Source organism: Ammospiza nelsoni, chromosome 1 (assembly GCF_027579445.1).
Source record: "Ammospiza nelsoni isolate bAmmNel1 chromosome 1, bAmmNel1.pri, whole genome shotgun sequence".
Classification (NCBI taxonomy): domain Eukaryota; kingdom Metazoa; phylum Chordata; class Aves; order Passeriformes; family Passerellidae; genus Ammospiza; species Ammospiza nelsoni.
In genome coordinates this window covers 105,895,105-105,917,615 of record NC_080633.1, presented here as the reverse complement: position 1 = coordinate 105,917,615, position 22,511 = coordinate 105,895,105, and the positions used below count along the sequence as shown (strand labels likewise).

General features: G+C 40.5%; 1 protein-coding gene across 1 annotated transcript; it reads left to right on the top strand.

Annotated features, from left to right (window-relative positions):
* Positions 1–8,291: 8,291 nt before the first annotated feature.
* CLUL1 (clusterin like 1) lies at positions 8,292–21,946 on the top strand. The gene is made up of 7 exons (XM_059487278.1): positions 8,292–8,394; positions 9,707–9,855; positions 11,505–11,672; positions 14,215–14,659; positions 15,891–16,028; positions 20,461–20,675; positions 21,779–21,946. The coding sequence occupies exons 1-7, from the start codon at positions 8,292–8,294 to the stop codon at positions 21,944–21,946; spliced, it is 1,386 nt and encodes a 461-aa protein (XP_059343261.1).
* Positions 21,947–22,511: the final 565 nt, after the last annotated feature.

Sequence of the window (22,511 nt, the reverse complement as noted above, 5' to 3'; positions counted from 1 at the left end):
ATACCAAGGGCTTCTCTTGATGTTATTTTCTCTGAGGATGTAATGCTCTTCATTCCTGCTAATTCCCTCTGCTGCCTAGTTTATTTGTTCAGCAGTGCCCTAAACAAGAAAGGTTTCCTTCAAACAATAGGCTGCTCTGCACTCTGCGTGTGTGTGGTTTACTGAATCCAGACCTACTGAAAATGCACTGGTCTTCGGCTGGTATGAATCAGAGCTGTCTGCAGAGACAAGGGAGCTTTGCTTATTTACATCAGCTAACAATCTGACCTGTTGTCTACTGTTTTAATATATAAATGTGTCTATGTGTGCAGTTAAATATGCCCAGGCAGAGGAACAGGACTTCAAACATCTGCTCTTGGAATATGAGATACAATATTGGAGCACAAGGGCAAAGGCTGAAAGGAAAGTTCGTTTCTTCCTGAGGTCAGGTGTGGGAATGCATAATGTGGTATTGTCCCCCAGTACCAATAGCAAAATACTTCTTAATAAGATTTGCAACATAACTATGCCTGTCCCATGGACATTTGAAAGTTTTCTAGCACCTAAGCTGTTTCAAATGCAACTGCATTATTGATGAATTTTTAGTAATAGTCACAACACACATTCTTGTGCCCTACATACACGTGACCAGGGGTTCTGTCTGCTTTTGCAAACATTGTGAAGCAGCCATTTCAGATCAGTCAGGCTTGGAAGGTAAGTATTACCCAGCTCAGAGTTTCAATTATTTTCTGAAGATTTCTGTATCTGGTCTGTTGACGAGATTCAGGGTCAAACCCCTGCTAAAATGTGAGAATACACAGCGAGATTACTCCTTAAAATAGAGTACTACCCCAATACTCCAGATTTGCCTAGCGCAAATATCCTTCCAGCAGGTGAAATTTCATGGATTTCTTCATTTGGAGAGAACATTTTGTCCATTGTTCTAAATATTCACAATAAGCTTATCTTCTAGGATTTTTTAAAACATATTTTGCAGGAACAAAATAAAAACATAAGGAATAAGGAACAAGGAATCCCTACAAACCACTGTCCACAAAATAGGATTTGTGATACTGCGCCGGACACTATAATGTACCTGATCCAAAACCTAAGTGAAAATCTAGCATGACTTTGAAGTGTTAAGAGCCTAAAGCTAAGTATATTACTGTGCTCTGTAGGAGTTTGCCTTCATCTTTTATGAGTTTAACACTTTGATTGAAGTTTTCAGAAAGATGATGATTTAAACGTGGTAGCTGCTGTCTCAGCCGACTGCAAGTTGTGCTAGAAAATTGCAGACTGGATTTTTTACAACTTGAAATAATTTCTGTATTTGTTGTGCCATAAGTATGAATGATCAGACCCTGCCAGCTTCCGTGCATGAGAGATGTTGCACAAATCCATATTCAGCAGGATATCCAAGTCTCCCATTGCGGCCTGTATCATACATGTCACAGAATCATATAATAACAGAATGGCTTGGGTTGGAAGGGACCCTAAAAAATCATCTAACTGAACCTCCCTGTCACAGGTAGGGGATATCTTCCTATAGATCAGGTTGCTTCCTACTAGCTGAGGTGCACACACTCACTGCGCACACACACATCTGGACTGGTGAATTCCACAATTCTTTCCTTGGTGTTTAGCATTTCACCGTACCTGAAAATGTACTGAAGTGTGGGCAAGTCCCCCCATCTTTCCCAGAACGGCTTCATACCAGAGCCAAAGGAAATATGAGGAGCAATAAAAGATTTCAAGAGTTATCTTGTTCTGCCACATGCATGTCTTCATGGGATTCCTACATTATTTTTATGTGCAATAACAATTTGGCTGTTGGTAGAGGACATGGATATGAATTCATATACTTCCAATTGGAAGTATATTATTCTTGTCTGTGTCTCCCCTGATGTTTTGTACTTTGTAGTCTTTCCTATTTCACCTTCCTTTTCCTTTCTGCCTTTTTACTTCATTCATAATTCTCATTTGTTCTGAACTCAATTTTTCTTTCCTTTTTCTTTTTCTTTTTTTTTTTTTAATTCTCCTCCCATTTCTCAGGTCTGTGTAACTATTGGGTTTTTTTTTTTCATAGTGCTTTAAAAAGCTTTGAGTATTGAGGCAGATGCACAGGGCAGGGTACCAGTTATATAAAAGGACAGCTGTAAAAACATGTGCAACAGCAATTAAGCAAGAACTCTTAGAAGAATGAGGTCATTAATCGTAATTGCAATAAGAGTTCTTCTTAGAAATTGTCCTTAATATTTGAAATGGAGAAAATGTCAGCTTCAGGCAGCATTTCAGCTTTGCTGGAACCCACTTCTGTGCTACTGCAAGCAAGGGGACTGTGTGTGTCTGATTATCAACTACATGAGGAAGCTTTACATTCAGACATCCTTCTTTGGGCTTGCAGTCCCATAGGCACTGGAGCATGGTCCACTTTAAATGCAGCAGAAAAAGCTACAGGCAGAGAGGTTATTCCCCAACAAAGCCATTTCCAGTTTCTTCATTGAATATTACCAAGGCCCTGTCCTGAGTGCCTCCAATCCCTTTCCAGCAGGTTAGGGCAGCCACCATCTTCAGGAGTTGTTCTGCACCTCACAAACTGGTAACTCAGTCCTCCCAATTTCAATAAATTCTGGAGTTGTTTTCAATAATCAGTCACTCTTGTAACTAGGTGATACAAGCTGAATGACAAAAATATGCTTAAGCAAACCAGACGAACACACAGAAGGAACCCTGTTCCTTTCAGTTGCAGGCTGAAAGCTGATATATTACATGTCTGCATGCAATAAAACCTTTTTGTTTTAATGTTCCTAGGGAAGCTTGAAACTAAACCCTTGCAAAACATCTGGTTCAAAACTTCAGAATTTTAATATTAAATGCTTCCTGAAATCTGTTTGTGCAACTGAGCTGTGCAGGTTTGCTTCATAGCTTTCTAATAAATTGTTTCTAGCTCATTTTGTTATCCTTGCACTGACTTTGATATCTCCTGCTGATAATATAACATCAGGAATGGTGCTTCTCCAAGTTTAATAGTTAGCTGACATCCTCAGCACAAATTCTGAAGACAACGGCAAAGTTTTTAGCTTTCACCTTCATATTGTCTTTCATTCAACCTAAGGTTTTAACTTTTTGCTTCGTAAAGTGAATTAAATTTTTGTTACAGTTTTGTCTTCCCACACATAGTCTCCAGTATCACCACAAATCCTTTCTGCAATGCCTCTGGACAAGGTGGGAAAAAACTTTGCATGGCCCTGTGAAACAACAGTTGTCATGTTACTGCTGGGATTGGTATTCAGAACTTTGTGTCAAAGCCCTGAAGGGCTTGGAAAACAAAAAATTTCAGCAGTGAAGTGGAAGATTTTTTTTCCCCACTGAATTATCATCCTTATGATCCAAGGATAGGCGAGTGAAAGGAAATCAGAAAAGGCTCATGCACTTTAAAGCATGCTAAGCCTTGTGAAGTTGGTCTTGCTGACCCCAAAAGCTGTAGCTCAGTAATTCCAGCTAAAGCCACATTAACTCTCAGTGTGATGCTCCAAGTTTCACGGGCTGATTTCTGCCTTTTGCTGGTTTCACGTTTGTGCTGAGCACAGCGCAGCGTCCTGACCTGGCATTGCCTGACCCTGCTCCAGACAGGGTAACTGTGTCAGCCTGACTCTGAGCTTCAGGGCTTGTGAACTTTGGGATCCTGTCATGCTAACACAGCTGTGCTGCTCTGGGGGCCTGAGCTGGTATTTTTGCAGGATGTGTAGCTTAGACTGACTGTAGCTATTCAGCGTAATGCAGCCTCAGCTCCTCTGTCTGAGGCCTTCCAGCATGACTGAGAGCACCTCAGGAACGTGCCTCTCCCTCTGGGCTAAAGAGGGAGCCTTGGTTCCTAACTTCAGGCAACCAGGTAGAGCTCAAAGACTGCATACAGAACCTCAGGAGGCCTTTGAGAGCCTTTGAAATACAGGAGAAAGCAGAAAAGCCACTCAGGGGCTCACGAAGCACTGGGAAGAATCAAAACAAAACAAAACAAAACAAACTTTTACAGCACAAAAGTTCAATTCTATACCCTTAAAACCCTTACCAACTTTTAGCAAAGCTTTGTGCATGCTTTAGATTAGCCATGTAATTACACCACAAACCCCCACAAGGATTTAATTTCAATTGAAAGCAGTAGAATTAATAGTGTGCTTACAAATAAAGCTAATTAAGATTTTGTAGAACTAGGGACTATTTCATGCAAATACCAAGAGATTTAATGTTAGTATATAGCACTTTCCATGACTCATAGAGTCTATAAATATGATCAGGTATTTTCAGCCTGATTATTATATGCCTGGCCTAGCTCAGAAAGAAATGCTTAGGAAATGTGTAGCATAGTAGGAAACAACTCTTACAAACAGAAAATAATTGTGTAAATATCTAACTGGAACATAATCCTATAGCTGATGTACAACACAGGAAATTCCATTTCAACGTATTTCTTGATGCTTAATCCTGCCAGGTGGAATGGATCAACAAAAAGGGAGAAGTCACTGTGGTGAAAAAATGTTACACATTTGTGGAGGTCATCCAACGGGACCCAAGAAAAATCCACAAAGCAGCTACAACTCTCATTGCTCAAGTTCAGCTTGGTTCAAACTCAATGTCTATATATCTTGTTACAATTATTTACTTTTCAATTTATCAGTTTCTTGCAAAAAAAAATCTATTTTAACTGAAACTCCTTTTCAAGCTATTTTCCATTTCCTTTTCAATGGACAAATATTATTTCAATTAAAATAGAGTAGTAGTGGAATAACAGGGGTAGGAAGTAGGGGTAGGAAAAAAGACACTTTCTACAATTAGCTCCCAACAGCTTCTTCAGACTATCTCTAGTAGGATTCAATATTAGAAGAGTACCTTATTAATTTCAGCATCATTGAATCATCTGCTTGTATAAGAGTGGAATAAATTGAAAAAGTCATCACAATGTCATGACATGACACACTATACTATAGCTGATCAAAGCACTCAAATTCAGAGGAAAATAAAATATTAAGAGGAAACTGTTGAACATGGCAGCTGAGATGAAAAATGGAGATCTCCATAATAGGTCACTGCAAATCAGCTCTGGAAAGTTAAAAGAAAAGAGAATGGATGTTTCACATGAAACCTGAAGGTATTATTGATGAGATTTTTGTTTAATTAAATTCAAAACAGAAATGAGAGAGGAAAAACTTTCCAGAGTGAGCACAATTAAGAGCTGCCTTTCAAGAACAGGGTGCTGGTTTCTTAAGTGCACTTTTAAGGTTAAGTTTAAGCCTAAGATTAAATTTACCAGACATACTAGCTCTATCAGTTTTGTCCTTGGGTTCCTTACACCTCCTCTTTCAGCCATTAGATATATATGAAATAACATGCGAGCAAAGAACTAGGATTTTGTGTTTTTGTAAAAAGATATACATAGATACAGTAGTGCCTATTTCCATGTGGTTACATAATGGTTGCAATAAAGTATGAGGAGTAGCACCTAAGATGATGCAAGACACTTTGCAATGTTCAAAATCAACTGAATTGAGAACAGGAGCTCAACATACACCAGGATTCTCTGTCTCAGCATCAGCTTGAGGACTGGCTTTGCAAGGTGCAAGTGTGTGCTTGACCAGAGACTCCCCAGGAGACCTTCAGAAAGCAGACAAGCTTTTGATTTTATAGATTAATTTATAAATGCATTCTCCAGCCCCTTGCCCTGGGGCAGGAGTGCAGCTCTCCCTCCCCACAGGGCTGGGGCCGCCTGCTTTCTCACAAACTCCTGTGAACTATGAGTGATGTGTTGAAACCACCCTTTTTAATCTAGGTTGAGTGAAGCTTTCTCTATACAGAGTCAGAGTGAGAAAGACCAGAAAATGAATGCTGCTAGTAAATTAATATTAGCAAAGAGAAACGTCAAAAATGACTGGAGAAACCCTTGCAGTGAAAGATTAAAGTCTTTGTTAGGATTCATTATACATGTAGGCTAGTAGCACATGTTTCACAAGTGTCTGTAATAGATTGTCTTCCTTTGTGCCAATGTATTTTCCAGCTTCACTCTCTCCTGAGCTGAGTGTGAGGTTCAGAGGGGGAGAGAGAGGGGGGAGAGCCCCTTCTGCTTCAGCCCAAGACCCAGGGATCCTTAACAATCAATCACCAGGGGATTGCAAGGTCTGCAGGGGTGCCTGCTTGGTTTTTCCACAGAAGAGAACTTGAAATGTTTTCGGTAGTGATGAGTCTTGGTCAAGGAGTAAGCAGAAACTCAATGAGACAGCAATTCATATAAATTACACCAAAATACACATCCCATTCCATCCATAATTTTCAGGGAAAAAAAGTGAAGTTACCCTAATTTTTAATGCAAACTGGGGACTTGCAATTCCCATTAGAGCCAGTAGATTCTCCACTCTTCTGATAATGTGTTTAAAGCTAAATCCCTGAAATCTCTTGCCTAAGCAGCATTAATCATGCTAGATCTTAGCCATCAATTGGCCTTTATGAATGATTAGGTAAACAAAATGGAACAGAATGTCTTAAAGTTGCTGTTACAGACTGTGGGCTCAAAACACCCGCTCTCCCCATCTCCTCTTTGGCTACAAGGGAGTAATATTGCTGAATATCACAAGGTGGGATATGACTTGCTAACAGTACCTGTCCATATTTTATATTAAGCACCTGTTAGCATTTAAATATCTAATTTCAAAGTATCCAAAAGTTTGTACGAGTCAGATCTCAGACATATTTCACAGACATGGAGAAACTGAAGGAAATAGCATTAAGTGGACAAACCCCCAAAACATTGGCAAACACAATGATGTATAAAATGCCAAAAAAATTGCTTATCTCGTTCCAGAATCTGCTCATATGCTAGCCTCCATCTGGGTTCCTGATATTTTTTTCAACTCCCATACCTTCAGAAGGTGTACAAAGGAGGCCTTTACATAAGGAAGTGGTTTTTATAGCAAGCTAAAACCATGCTGAGGAGATTAAATGTTGAAAGGTATTTTTAGCCAAACTAATAGTACCAATTTCACTAATAACATAAACTGCAGGTGTCTCCTAAAGTAAGAAGTAAGACGATGGAAGACCTAACGCGACAAAAGGCTACTGACTACAGAAAAATAGCGGTTCCAAATTACTTTAAATAAGGCAATTCTGCCCAACACTCCCCCTGGTGGTTTTGCCCACAGAGATGAGCATGAAGTGGCACACATGCAAAATCCCCCAGCCTAGCGACTAAATGTCCCTTAATGGGATTAAGTCCCTTCTCATCAGATAAGTAGAACATGGCAAAATCCCTGGCACTCCCAGAAATAAGTCCAGAACACAGCCCAGCCCCTTCCTGACACAAGGAGCAATTTTGCAGAAGAGGCACAAAATATTAATGGTAAATATACTTTTTTACTTTTCTTTGGTTGTGTGTTTGTATTTCTTTGCAGTTAATTGGTCTTTTGGTGTAAATGTGAAGGTGAAATATGCAAGTAACTGTAGAAGTAAATCTGGGCTATAAACAAATCCAGGCTTTTAAGTTACATATGCCCTTGTGGCTGATAATTGCATCTCCAAGAAGGCTATATTGGCTAACTACAAGGCATCTGAATACTGTGTTCACTTAATCAGAAGAGAACCATAAAGTGAAGCTGCATGGTTTCTGAAAAATGAACCTTTTGGCTCTGCTCTTAGGAGAGAAATAAAGCAAATGGCATTTCTTTCCCTTGTTTAGGGATTTCTTTCATTTGCTGATCTGTTTGTTTACAAAATTGATCTAATTACTGATTTTTTGGCACACCTTTGTTGAGTCTCTTCTATTAAGTCTTATTCTGAAGGACACTGAAATGAATTGCACGTTTACAAGAAAGGGAACAACATTCCAGAAACTTCCCTCTTTAAAACTGGCAATAATGTTTAGCATGAATGTATTTATAATATGAACTAAGGACACAATATGAGATTGGTAATTAGTGTGTTTCACAAAGAAGAAAAGGGACAGACTGAACAGCATAAGCTTCTGATTTTATATATACATGTCCTGATTCTGTTAACCACTGTGCAAACTGAGTGGAACTCATCTAATTAATCTAAATAGATAATTACAAAGGAGGTCAAGCTTCTTACTCATGTATTTTCACCAAAAGTAGCACCTAGGTGCATGCTATACATATCAGAAACCATCGTCAGAGACAAAATTAGCGGGATCTTATAAGATTTGTAGTATTATAGTTAGCATTTATATTTACTTAGTATACCTAGACATCTGAGCTTCCTGCCAATGTTTACACGTAACTGCACTGAACTTTTCTTTGAACAGAAAGAACATGAGGTCCTCCTGGATATTTCTGATCCATGTGCTGTGTCTGAGTGGCCACCAGTGCGCACCGACGAAGCAGGAGGAGATGAATCTCCGGGACAACCTCAAGCGTACGTAAGCTTTTCCTGCCAGGGTGGGCTGGAAGCCCCTGGGCCCAGGTCTCCAGCTGGGCAGGGCATCTTGGCTTCCACACTCACTGCCATCAACAAGTGCCACTTGCATGTGTGGAGCTTAGAAAACATAACAAAGTCGATTTCATGCCTACACGCACACATTAGGAAGATAAGAACAAGCAGGATGAGAAAGCAAAGGGATTAACAGATAAGCATCACCTGCCAAAAGAAAAAAGTACTTACGGGATTTTTATAGGTTATTTGGTTCCTTGTAGATCATCAGAATAGAAACCAAACCCAAAATGAGGCTCAACAGATTTTGAACGATTTTGTTTTTTCAAATAATCTTTGAAAATATTTCCTCTACACTTAAATACTTCACTGAAAAGGTGGCTTTTACAAACAACTGAAAAAAATTACTTAATTTAGAAAATACCAGCTATTCTGCACACACACACATACTTCTAAGCATGGATTTATTTTGTGGAAAGAAAGAGGATCAGCCATTAAACAATGCTGTGCTTCAGTCTATGTTGACAGGATTTTTGTAATAAACAAACAGAAAGTTTGAGATGAGGAAGAAAAACACAAAGGAAGAAGTGATCAATGTGTTTTTGGCAGTCTCAAGGTGAGATGGTTTTACTGTTTTCTAAAGTTTCAGTGATATTCAGGGTATTTCCACAAAGAAAACAAATGCAGATAAAGGATAGGCAATCATGCAGAGCTTCAAGGTGCAATGCATGGGCCAGCCCAGGTTTTCACCAAAACTCTATGCTCATTACTTCACAGGAAGTCTACAAATTGTATTTTTATGAAAACAGGTTGAAGGCACTTGTAATCGACATTTTCGAAATGTAGAGGGAAGCTGTCACAGGCTTCTACCAGATCAAAGATAAATATAAAGGTTATGCCATTAGAAAACAGATGAGTGATCCTAGGAGATATTCAAAACCCAGGTTGATGATGTCCTGTGCAACCTGATGTAGTTGACCATGCTTTGAATGGAGGGGGCAGACTCAATGATCTCCAAAGGTACCAGCCCCAATTGCTCTGGGATTCAGTATTCAGCAGTGGGACAGTTGAATGTATCTTTTGAGTAACATACAGCTCATCCTTGCAAAAGCTCTGGGCCAGATTCTTATCTGATGGAAATTGTCTTGGCTCAGTGTCATTCAGCATTCGCTATCTCAGATTTGGCTCTGCCACTGTAGGGAAACACAGAGCTATTTCATTCTCCATCATCAGTGCATGACAATTTGCAATAGTGTTAAAATCTGATTAAGTAACTGGATAATTTGGCTTTTTTTAGAATTATCTGAAGTTGGAGAGAAGTATGTAGATGAAGAGGTAAAGAAAGCTTTGATTGGTATTAAGCAGATGAAAATTATGATGGAAAGAAACGAAGATAAGCACATAGATCTGATGAAAACCTTGAAGAAGAGCAGTGAAGAAAAACAGGTAACATAAATGCATCTGTGGGGGTTTTATGTTTATTCTGGGAAGAATGTAAACCAAACCAAAGCAGTGTACATATTTTCATGCAGTCATGGAATTGAGAGAAAACCTGATTCTGGCCCTTTGTTTCACTAGCAGAGGAAAATTGCACATACTGCTTGTTTCTAAAAACCCCTGCCTCACTGAATTCACACCAAGGCAACTGCAGGCCACTGTAGAACAGTGTTCTGTGCAGAAGGTCCAGCAGCTCTGCCCTCCATGTCTCTATACTCCTGGGGCCACAAGATGTTCTCCAGCTTGCTTTGCAAACCTCAGACCTGCAGGAGAACATCAAAGCCACAAATGATAATGTGCTCTAAAGAAAGTACAATGAATCAGGGAAATTTCCAATGTCTTAGTGCAATGCCTAGGCTCAGAGCCATATGCTCAGATGATCTGAAGAAATAGAGGTTTACTCTATATTTAAAAAAACACAAATATCCTAACTTTGTTTCAACAAAGTTGAAGGAAAATTCTCTCCTGGCCCAACATCTGGTAGTTAGTTAAAACTAAAAAAGTACCTGGTATCTTTCTAACATCTTAAGGAACACCAGTGTACTCCCACACTCAACACTTGTTAGATCTTACTGGATGATTTCATTTACACAGGACTCACATCCACAGTGAGAGTTCATAAAACACTGAATAAATGTATTAGAAAGATCAGAAAATAACTGAACATAGATTACGAAAATTGCAGTTACTGTCTCCATCAAGCACATTCTGACGGAAGTTTTCTTTTATGTGAGTCTCTTCCCTATTGGAATGCTGACAAAAAGGAATAAGCCCCATCAATTAAAAGGTTTCTGTCATACTTAGAGATAGCTTGGAACATTGTTTGGAAACAAAAACTATTGAAATATGTTGCAATTGGAGAAAGAAATTGATGATGTGTAACCTACTTCAATGGGAAGAACTTTGCTCTTTCCATTGTCAAGCCTATATCCAAAAATGCTGCTTCTTATCTGCTCAGCTTTGTGCCCTAACTGATGAAGCAAATAGAAGCAGCGTTGTGAAATGCATCTTGTTGCCCTTCAGTATGGAAGGAGTGCCTCACACTTCCACAAGAGCAGGAAAAATTCCCCTTTTGATTAGCATACTCACAAGCAGCAGAGATGCTAAACTTTTATATATTTCTGCATTAGACAGACTTTATGGCAAGGACCTACCCTCATGAAATATCAATCCCTTAAAGGTAGAGAAAGGCAACAGGAAAGGACTATTTGTGGGACAGATGAGTACTGTTCAGATGATATGGAGCAAAAATAACACGAGTTGAACACATGACCATGGGGGAGGCTGAATTCTTACACAGAATGATGTGTTGAGTTTTTTTCTTAACATCAAAAATCCTGGTAGTCTGTAGCAATCCATTTGTTTCTGTAGGCTGTGTCCCCTGAGAGAACAACATCAGAAAAATCCCATAAAGAAAAGGTTTTCAATTTTCAGTTCCTTCCATATGTAACTGCAGCTGAGAAGGCAACCTAGCCGAGTGGTTAGGGATTAGCAAAAAAAGGAGCCATAAATAGCCAAAATGAGTGATGAACACTGGGGTAAGTACTTAGAATGCTAATCTGAAAATGGCCCTCAACTGGATCTTTTTCCTTACTTAGCAAGCCTTGCGACTTATGGATGAAGTAAAGGCAAGACTGGAAGAAGAGGAAAGACAATGTCAAGTATCCTTGAAAAATCTATGGGATGAATGTGAATCTTGTTTAGAAAGTACCTGCATGAGGTATTATACAACTTGCAAACGTGGTGTGTCAACCTTTAAGAGAAAGGTAGGAGGAAACTTTGCATCTGGAGAATACTCTTGAGTTCATCCAAAGAGACAGCACATCTTATTTCTCAATACCTAGGTCTGCCAGTTATATCAGCTTACTAAAATTAATTTCATTTGGAGAGTCTGGAAGTATGAAGTTATATGGTAGAGATTACATGTGATTATGGGTCATGGAATGCTGAGCCAAAATGAGTTCAGTTGCACCCTGGCAAGATTCCATGGAAACTGATGACTCCCCTAACTCCAACAGACTCATTCCAGATATAACATGTTTTCTCTCACAGTGGGACTTGCACTAAGATGCTTGAACACTGTTTGTGAAAAATACCACATATATTCTTTATGGTCCGTCTGAAAAATCAGCAAAGTTAAAAGCGTAGATGTAGTTAGCAAAACTACATGGGGTAAAAAAAATCACCTAATTATTACACCATTCTTTCCTATATTTTTCTTAAATAAACTCTTTAAGTAACAAACAAAACTTTAAAATGCTTAACCTCTTGTAATAAAGGAGCCTGTCAGCAAAGGAGATTCCCCTAATTCTACTAGAAAGAAAATATGGTTTCCTGTCTGGACCATTATTACTACAAAATTTAACAATTGTAATCACATTTTTTGTTTGGGCATACACATTAGGCGCAACAAACTTCTGAAGCAGAACTGTAATTGCTGCTACTAAAATGTCAGCCAGATTCTCTATCTTTCACCCCTCCTGTGTACTGAAAAATACAATAACTTAAACATTAAATGTGGTGTTTCAGGCAGGGTTTACAGCAGAGGTGTTTAATATTTGTGCATATTCTTAAAATAATTCATGTTAAAATGTGGGAGATACTAAATTTAAAACTATTTGTGATATTTTTAGCTTTTTAGGTATCACTTATGGGTGGCTCATATAAATGTTTTGGGTTTTCAAGAGTCTGTAGATGCTGCAATTACTGCAGTAAAAGTTATACACTGCATTGTCCCCATCTTTGACCCTCTTGGACACATCCCTCATCAGTTATTTGGTTTACTTGAAGCATTCAAAGTAAGAGCTGTGTTATAACCAAAGTTATTAAAAAAAAAAAAAAAGAAAGAAAAGAAAAAATTGTAGCTGTAGCTGAGGACACACAGACAGCAGGAGCAATACTTGCTTAGGCTGTTCCTGCAGTGCTGTTTCACACTTCACCTACCCTCTAAGCTGCACTAGTGGTCAGATCAAGCTGAAGATTTGTTTTTAGTTTTTTATTGCTGGAGTTCATAAAGTTAGAGGGTTTTTAGGAAATGGTTAAAAAAGAATAGGCCTCAGACAGAAGGTTTGATAGCATTGCAAATACAGCAAAAAAGTTTTCTAAGCAGTAGAGCATACGTGACAAATAACAATAGGCCTCTGTAGAACTAGCTTAAGGATGGCAACAAGGTTATTTAATGTATATCTTTAGAAGGTTAGCATGAATAGAGCTCTGTTCTTTGTCTCTTATGAACCAGTCTTTGTTTTAACTACCATTACGTGTGTTTTATAAGATTGGATAGAATGCTTGTCAATATGTGTTGTTCTATGTATGACTGGCTGAAATCTAGGCTGAGATGGTTTTATGCTATGCTGTAATGCCCCACCTCCTTGGCATTCCCTGTGGATCAGCGAGCTGTTAACATCCTGTGTCCATTGTCTAACAATGTCCTGAGACTGATGTGCTGAAAATAAAAAAAAGCTCATGTCCCTGGTCCAGTTTGTCCTGTGTTGTCCATAGCTGGATGTCGTTGCCGCGGCCAATGGTTTCCTCGGTAAACGTGGGCATTTGACATAATTGGACACATTCCCACATTTATAATTAATATATTTAGATGTCTTTATGTATATCTGTCTATAGATATCTATCTATATCTATATATGTGTGTTTTAGCAAGGTGCTTCTTAACCCTTACCCATTTTCTAATGCCATGGAGTGTGGCTCAAAAAGCCACTCCATCGGCTCAGGCCAAAGTAGTGCCTCAGAGTGGGGAGCAGAGAATCAGTGGCTGAGGGCCAGGAACTGGAACTCTGTGACAGCAGAATTGACACTTGGCCTCTTACACGATAAAACCATGGACTCACAGCCACTGCTTTATTGATTGTGCTGGTTTCCATTCACACAAGGACATGAGGATTTGCCCAATGGTGAGAGAGGACAGGCTTTTTACAAATCAAGGTGAGAACCTTCTGCTCGCTACACTGCACATAAAGCAGACAGAAATGCATCTCACATCTTCATAACATAAAGCCCAAGCTGTCTGTTGGAAGAAACCCAAATGCTGACAATAACTTTGAGCTCCCACAGATTAAAGGGTAACTGGCAGAAGTTTTACTCCAGATCTGATTTGAAATTAATGATTTAGATTGAATGCACTTCTCTTTGGGGTCTACTGTCTTAAATTATTTCAGAGAATATGCTGTGTTGGCAGTTATGAAGAGGGCATTGTTTCTTTGAGTATTTGAAAGAGAAAAATTAGAGACACTTATCTGAGACATGAGAAACCAGTAACTTTTCTCTTCTGATCTCTCTCTTTCTTACACACAGGTTGAAGATTTTTTGAGGAAAATACCTCCACTCATATTTACTTTTCATGAGGAGCAAGGAAGAGACATCCAATCTAATGAAAAGCCTGAGAAAGAGGACACCCAGCTAGTAAAGATGGAAGATTTATTTAGCCAGCTTTTATCGGATGTGGGCTCAATATTTGACAGAAGTTTCATTTTTTTCAAGCACATGCAAAAAGAATTTGACCAGTCTTTTCAGACTTATTTCATGTCTGACCTGGAGATGAGTGAGTCCCCCAGTATGCCAGCTTTACCTGAGGTCACCACCAGAATTGAAGGCTCCCAGAGAGGCTGGGGCGTGCCTGGCTTCTTACAGACAGTTTTTGATTTCAGCAGGACAGTGTTCGAAGGTGTCAGCGAGGTGATCACTGATGTGTTTGATGAATACAGAGATTACAGAAGAGATGTGCCAGAACAAACCAAAGGCAAGTGTTAGAAGATGAAAATTGACTGCTCTGTCAATGACATCAACCCCTTTGGGATGGCTAAACTACAGCGAATTACTCAGTTTCCAGTATGAGTGTGAGATACATAAGGAAACTCTGGAGGCTGTGGGTCAAGGGTAGCTATCAGTTAAATGAACAAATAGAAGTCGCCTAGAAATCTCAGAGAAATGTTGCAGGGGGGCTTAGGGGTCCTACGCAGCCTGATTTTCATGGCAATTCTTTAAGTGCTCCTCAGGAGCACTTAAATTCAGGGTGCATGCAGTTTTTCATAAGGCTGACTGACAGATTTAATCTCAGCATTTGTCAGGATATGATTTTTATTATCTCTTAATGGTCACCAATTCTAAAAAATTAGGGTAATGTTGTGAGATGTCAAGGCATATCCCTGCCCTTGCCAAATGATGCTAACTTCAGTTTGACAGCTGCAAGTGCTGTTTCAGGCTACAGCAGCAATGTAATCTGACAATCAAATACCAGCTAATCAAAGACCAGACATCAGGTTTTCCAGTGACCAGAAAATTCTGGGCATACCATTGGTGATGACACTCAGTGAAGGAAAATGACCATGGCTGGCTTTTAGAATACAAATAAGCCTAATATTTGACTATTGCAAACAGGACAAATACATGCTGGTCCTTGTCTACAGGGAAATCACAGTGAGCACATGCCATAACTCTGAGTGGCAGGTGACATGAACATTACGTGATCATCAGGAAATACAAAGTTAAGTGACTCTTGAACAGTGTTTTTAAATTTTTCCCTATATCATAAGCCCTGTTACCTGAGAAACAGACTTGGTACTGTGTTCTCATGTAACTGTATGGGATTATGAAACATCTTGACTTCTAAGGGTCAAAAAGATCTTACCAGAACTCACATGTTGTAGAAATAATGTGCAATAATATTAGCAATTTTTTGGTTATGTCTGGGGAATACACTCCTAAGTCTTTATAAAGGAATATACTACAGCAAGAATTCCTTGAAAGAAAATATTATTTGAATCTTCTCTTGACTTCTACTTTTTAATAATTTATTCCTTTTACTTTTTTGGAGTGGAGGGGAGGTCGAGAGGTAAGGAAGGGGATTTATGAAAAATACTTTGGATTAAGGACAAGAAATTATATTCTAGCACTCAGGCTCGGTAATGAATGCATACTTATAAAGACTCTAAGTTTAACAGCAGTCTAAAAATACTATGACTTCATTCTAGATCCTGAAAGAAGTGGCATGTTTTCAAAAATTGTGTCAGGGCGCCAGAGACTTCAGTGCAGGGAGCTCCGGGAGAACTCCTCCGGATGCCCGCAGTTCCATGAGAGATGCCAGAAATGTCAAGACAATCTCTTGCATGGTAAATAAATATTCTCCTTTTTTTTTTTTTTTTTTTCCCTTTTTCTCTCTGTAATGAATTGATTACTGGTTTATAGATTTTGAGGTGTTAATTATCTACTGGAATTAACATTTAACACAGTCACTGAGTTTTTACTGTAACCACGGCTACAGTAACCATTCCTCCTCATTCCAGATTATTTCAATTAGCTTTCCCCGCTGTCTCCACAGAGTGTCAGTATAGCTCAGTTCTTAACACACCGCTGGCGCTCCAAAGAGACGTCCCACAGCCTGTAACAGAATATATAGGTGTTTTGTTAGAGCTGCAATCCTGCAGAGAAGCAAGATGTCAGGCAGCAGTCGATCCTGCCTGGGTGCAGCAGTGCTGAGCAGAAAGTGAGGAGAAGCTCAAACTCCCGACAGTCGCCTCTCCTGCTGACAAGCAGGTGTAACCTCAGGTATCATTCAGCTCCTTGCAATGAAAGCAAGCGCTGAAGAGCCTGTAATTACTTTTTGTTGAACTCTGTCTGCAGATAGAACTGACATGAAGGACAAAAAGGGGACTTCATGTCAGTAAATAAGGAGATGGCAGAGCTCTGTCAGCACCGTCCATGGGCACCTGAAAAACCTTCAGACTGATCACCCAGAACTGCCAGTCAGGACTCCCACTGCAGCATAACATACCTGTCCTTCCAGAATTATTTCAATCTTAAAATCTAAGAGCATTTAAGCACTAAACCTAATGCTTAAATCTAAATGTCTTCAGAATATCTCCAGTGGGGCAAACATTAATGAACAATGAAACACTTTTAAAAGAATATCTGACCACTTATCTTTTTATCTACACCCATGTACTAAGGATAACAGTTTGTTACTGTACCATCAGCTGGAACCCCTTGATAATCCAATTTGACAGAATTACTCCTTGATAATCCAATTTGACAGAACAGAAAATTAATTTTTACAGAGAAATTATTGCATAGAAATTTTTCTTGCTTAAATCCATATTTTAGTAAAGAAAATACCAGCAATTTTCAGTTCTGAATTTGTGGCAGATGGTGCTAGTCTACAATAGCTAGTCTAGCTATTGTAAGATAAATATTAGGTCTTAACACTCAACAAGAATACAGGCTTTCTTGTTATAACCTCTATCATAGAATCATATAATAATGTGGGGTTAAAGGGACCTTGGTCTAGATGACCAACCCCCTAGAAATCAGCAGGTACATCTTCATCTAGATCATGTTGCTCAGAGCCCCACACAACGTGACCTTGAATGTTTCCAGGGATGGGACATCTACCTGCTCTCTGGGCGACTTGTTTCATTGTTTCACCACCCTTATTGAAAAAACTTCTTGCTTACATGTAATCTAAATCCACCCACTTTCAATTCAAAATCATTACCTCTTGTCCCCATCTTTCTTACAGGCACCCTTCAGTAGCTGATGGTCACAGATTATATTCAAAGGCCACAATAAGTGTCCCCAGGGTCTTCTCTTCTCCAGGCTGAATAACCCCAGCTCTCTCAGCCCATCCTAATAAATAGGAGAGGTGCTCCCAGCCTCTAACAGCTTTTGTGGCTCTCCTCTGGACTTGCTCCAACAGGTCCATGCATTCTGTGCTGAGAAGCTGCTGTGGTTTGACACTGGCCCAATGCCAGGCATCCATGAGAGTTGCTCGCTCACCCTCCCCTGCCACGGCTGGGCAAAGGAGGAAAAAGAAAAAAATTAATGAAGGCTTCATGAGTGAGATAAGGACTGGGAGAAAAAACTTCAAGGGCAAAAAAGGCTCAGATTTTGTTACAAAGTGAAATTCATTACTAACAGAACCAGAGGAGGGTAATGAGAAGTAAAATAAGCCCTTAAAACACCTTCTCCCCCCAGCCCCTCTTTCCTTCCCACCAACAGTGCAGGGCACGGGGGTTTGGTCAGTTCATCACTGGGATTTTCCTTCTCTGGTAGAGGAGTCCTTCCCCTGTGAGCTTGTGAGGTCCCTCCCATGGCAGACAGTTTTTGGTGGACTTCTCTGGTGTGGGTCCACTCTCACAAGCAGCAGCCGTACTGCAGCTGCTGCAACATGAACTCCCTTCATGGGCATACAGTCCTCCCAAAACTGCATGGCTCTCTTCCCACGGGGTCCTCCAAGGACAGGCCGCTCCAGCCTCTCTCCACCGGATATCCCACTGGATCACAGCCTCCTCCAGGCATCCACCTGCTCCAGCATGGGCACCTCCCCCACGGGCTGTGGGAGGATTCCTGCATCGCCTGTGGATCCGCATGGGCTGAGGGTGGACCTCTGCATCCCCCATGGATCCCCATGGGCTGAGGGTGGATCTCTGCATCCCCCATGGATCCCCATGGGCTGAGGGTGGATCTCTGCATCCCCCATGGATCCCCATGGGCTGTGGGTGGATCTCTGCATCCCCCATGGATCCCCATGGGCTGTGGGTGGATCTCTGCATCCCCCATGGATCCCCACGGCCTGTGGGTGGATCTCTGCATCCTCTGTGGATCCCCACGGGCTGTGGGTGGATCTCTGCATCCCCCATGGATCCCCATGGGCTGTGGGTGGATCTCTGTAGGGGCACAGCTGCCTCACCATGGTCTCACCACGGCCTGCAGAGGAATCTCAGCTCTGGTGCCTGGAGCAGCTCCTCCCCTCCTTCTCCATCCACATGGTGTCTCCATGTTGTTTCCCTCACATATTCTCACCTCCTCCTCTTCTCTGACTAGAAGCAAAACCCCATGACTTTGTTTTTCTTCTTGAATATGTTATCACAGAGGTGTTAACAACCTCTCTCATTGACCCGCTTTTGGCCATCTTCACAGCCATCAACTCTGGATCTGCCAGACCTGGTGGAAGCTTCCAGCAGCTTCCCACAGGAGCCATCTTTGTGGCCCCCCTGCTACCTAGAACCAGGATGTGCCAAACCAATACAGGGATCCACACCTGGATGAAGTACTTCAGGGGTCTTATGAGAGAAGAGTAGGGGGGCAAAATCACCTCCCTCAACCTGCTGGCCATGATTCTTTTGATGCAGCCCAGGATGTATTTGGCTTTCTGGGCTGTGAGCGCACATGGCCAGTTCATGTCCAGCTTCTCATCCACCAGCACCCCCAAGTCCTTCTTGGTAGGGCTGCTCTCAGTCTGTTCATCTTCCAGCCTGTGTTGATAGCAGGAGTTGCCACGACCCAGGTGCAGCGCCTTGCACTTGGCCTTGCTGAACTTCATGAGGTTCACCTGGGCCTACTTCATGAGCTTGTCCAGGTCCCTCTGCGTGGCATCCCATCCCATCCCCTGGGTGTGTCAACCACACCACTCAGCTTGGTGTCATCTGTGAACCTGCCAAGTTTGCAGGCTTCCCCTCGATCCCCCTGTCACTGATGAAGACCTTAAACAGTACTGGTCCCAGTACGGGCTCCTAAGGGACACCAAACTGTCCATGATGTCTATCTGGGCATGAAGACATTGACCACCACCCTCTGGGTATGACCATCCATACAATTCCTCATCCACCAAACATTCCACCCATCAAATCCTTATGTCTCCAGTTTAGGGAGAAAGAAGGATGTTGTGGGGGACTGTGTCAATGGCCTTACAGAAGCACAGATAAATGACTTTTCCCACCCTTTCCTTGTCCAGTGATGGAATCACTCCATTATAGGAGGCCACTGACTGGTCAGGCTGGACTTGCCCTTGCTGGAGCTCTGCTGGCTGTCCTGAATCACTTCCCTATCTTCCATGTGCCTAAGCAGAGCTTCTTGAAGGTCTGTTCCACAATTTTTCCAGGCACAGGGATGAGGCTGACAGAGTGGTAGTCCTTGGGGTCCTTCTTACAATCCTTTTTCAAAAACATCAGTGAAATATTTCCATTTTCCTCATCACCAGAGACTCCCTTCTCTTCCATGACTTTTCAAATATCATGGAGAGTGGCTACATCAGCCAATTGCCTCTGAACTCATCAGGTGCCACAGACCTAGACAGATTAAGGTTCCTCATGTGGATTTAAAACTTCTTTTACAGTGGAAGGAACTTGGCTTCCTCAGCCCCTGCCTTGGAGTCTATATACCTGGGATAGATTCATAATGGAATGTGAGCCAATAAAAGAACCCATAACCTATAAGAAGACTATGAAATTTCTATATGTAAAATTTACCAGATCTTATTTAGCATTAACAAAAAATCTATTGTCATGAAATATTATACAAACCTTATGTATTATATGATATAAACTTGCTAAATGACTTTGATACAATAAATGGCATAATGCATTCATTTAGTCATTGAGTCTAAACTAAATCTACCATAATCAATAAGCAAAAATTATTCTCCTTTTTTTCAGCATTATTTAAAGACCCATCCAAACCATGCCCCCTTGCTAGGCTTTTTTACAGTTTTCATTTCTTCAGACAGAAAAGACAAAGAACAAGACATAACACTGTCTTTCCTAACAGATTGCCCAAACGTTCCTGAGCTGCACATAAAGTTTGATGAAGCCTTTAAGCTGGTTAATCTCTCAGGGGAGCAGTACGAGCAGATTCTCCAGGTCGTTCGGCATCACACGGAGGACACTTCCTACTTGCTGAACAAAATGAAGGAAAGGTTTGGGTGGGTGTCTGAGCTGTCCAACATGACCATTGGACCAGAAAACATTTTCAACGTAGTTAAGGTAAGGGTTGTCTTCTGAAGGGAGCTATTGCTGCCTTTAAACTGCCTTTTGCTCATGTTTACATTCCTGAGGGCTCTGGATGTTCATACATGTGTAATGTTTAGCTTTACAACATGACTTTCCTACTCATCTTGAATTTGTGTGTGCTTGGTAATCCCTCAATGAGCTGAAACTCCTGAGATTAGAAACTATTTTCCTCTAAATCCCTTTAGTGTGATGGATGGCTGACAGGCTAACCTGAATCACTGTCTGGTAAAAGTAAATTGACACTAGCAGCTTTGACTGGCCTCAGATTACCTTCACAGATAAACTGCACTGCACCAGTCACTGACACATCCACATTAGATGGATGAATGTCTAGCTGTGTGTCTGTACCTACATATTCCAAAGTTCAAAGAAGGCAAATGTTATACAGATTTTTGCAGTGGAAGCTGCACATGCTTGACAGCATTGGCCAATATTTCAGTAAATACATAATGATTAATTGTGTCTCACACACAAAGATACATCCAAGGTAAATTCAATCCATTTTCCTGGGCAAGGGACAAATCTTTTTCTCTCTTCTAACTCAGAAATCCACTTATATATAGTGAATTACTACTATTACTATCAGAACTTTATACAAAATAGTGGTACAATTCACCAAAAAAAAGCACAAAATAGGAACAGGAGACAGGCACATTTTCCCAACTGAGTCTGAGATATCTGTTCTAGGAAAATAAAGCTACAGAACTAAGTCTGATTTAGAAAAACACACAGGAATGAATAAATTCAATCACACAAATGTTGTATTGAACTTAGTGGGACAGCTCAGAAGTTTTCATTAGGAGAATAGAAGCTCTTTATAGATGTAGCTTATGATATAAATATTAACATGCCATTCTTTAATATGGTCTTGGTGGTGCCATGTCAGCTCTTTCCACCACCTACATGAATTCAGACACCCACTGTCTTTTGAGAAGAAAGCAATTTAAAGAAAGTAGGCAAGTCTAAAATATTCCCCTATTTAATTTTTCCCTGTTAAAGAGAGTGGGCACAGCAGGTATAAACAAAACTGAAAGCACACAGCAGTTTGTGGTGTCTAAAGTACTGATCTCTTCTAGGTGGTACCTGGGGATCCCTCCAGTAAAGACGAAACTGTGGTAGATGTGAATGTTCTGACTTCACCTACTTTCACCATTAAAGTTCCTCCCAACTTAGATCCCAAGAGTCCTGAGTTCATCGAATACATAGCTGGGAAAGCACTCCAATTGTATAAGCAGAATTTTTAAGTGGTAAGTTCATTCTTTCTGCTTTCACAGAGAACACACTTCTTTGTAAGAGGTGTTTACATCGCAATAAACTTTAGTTGGAACAAGATTCATTCATGGTGTATACAAGACTGCCTTCTCAGAAAGGACACATTGAGTAAAACACAAGCATTATGGAAAACACAAACAAATACTCAATGTTCTTGCCTGCAAAACACAGGCACGATGATATTAAATGATTTGACTTATATGTCTGTGAAACCCCCAATCTTTAAGTAACAGCTGGGATGAGGTAATGTGATAATAAATATTTCTTCACAAAAGAATTGCCTCATAACCACAGTCCAGTGTCTTGGCATTGAAAACCATGTCTTTGTGCTCATTCATCATGAATGGACTGGAATTACCACTATTCATTATGTTTTTTGGATTTTTTTTTTAAATTTTCAGTAGTGTTTGAGAGCATCCTCATATTATTTTTGATGATAAAGGAGGGAAAAGTGAGAATCACCACCAGGACTTGGAAGAGCTGTCTTGCCATAATATTTCTGCATTAGCAGCACACTGCTCAGATTAACAGTGTTTA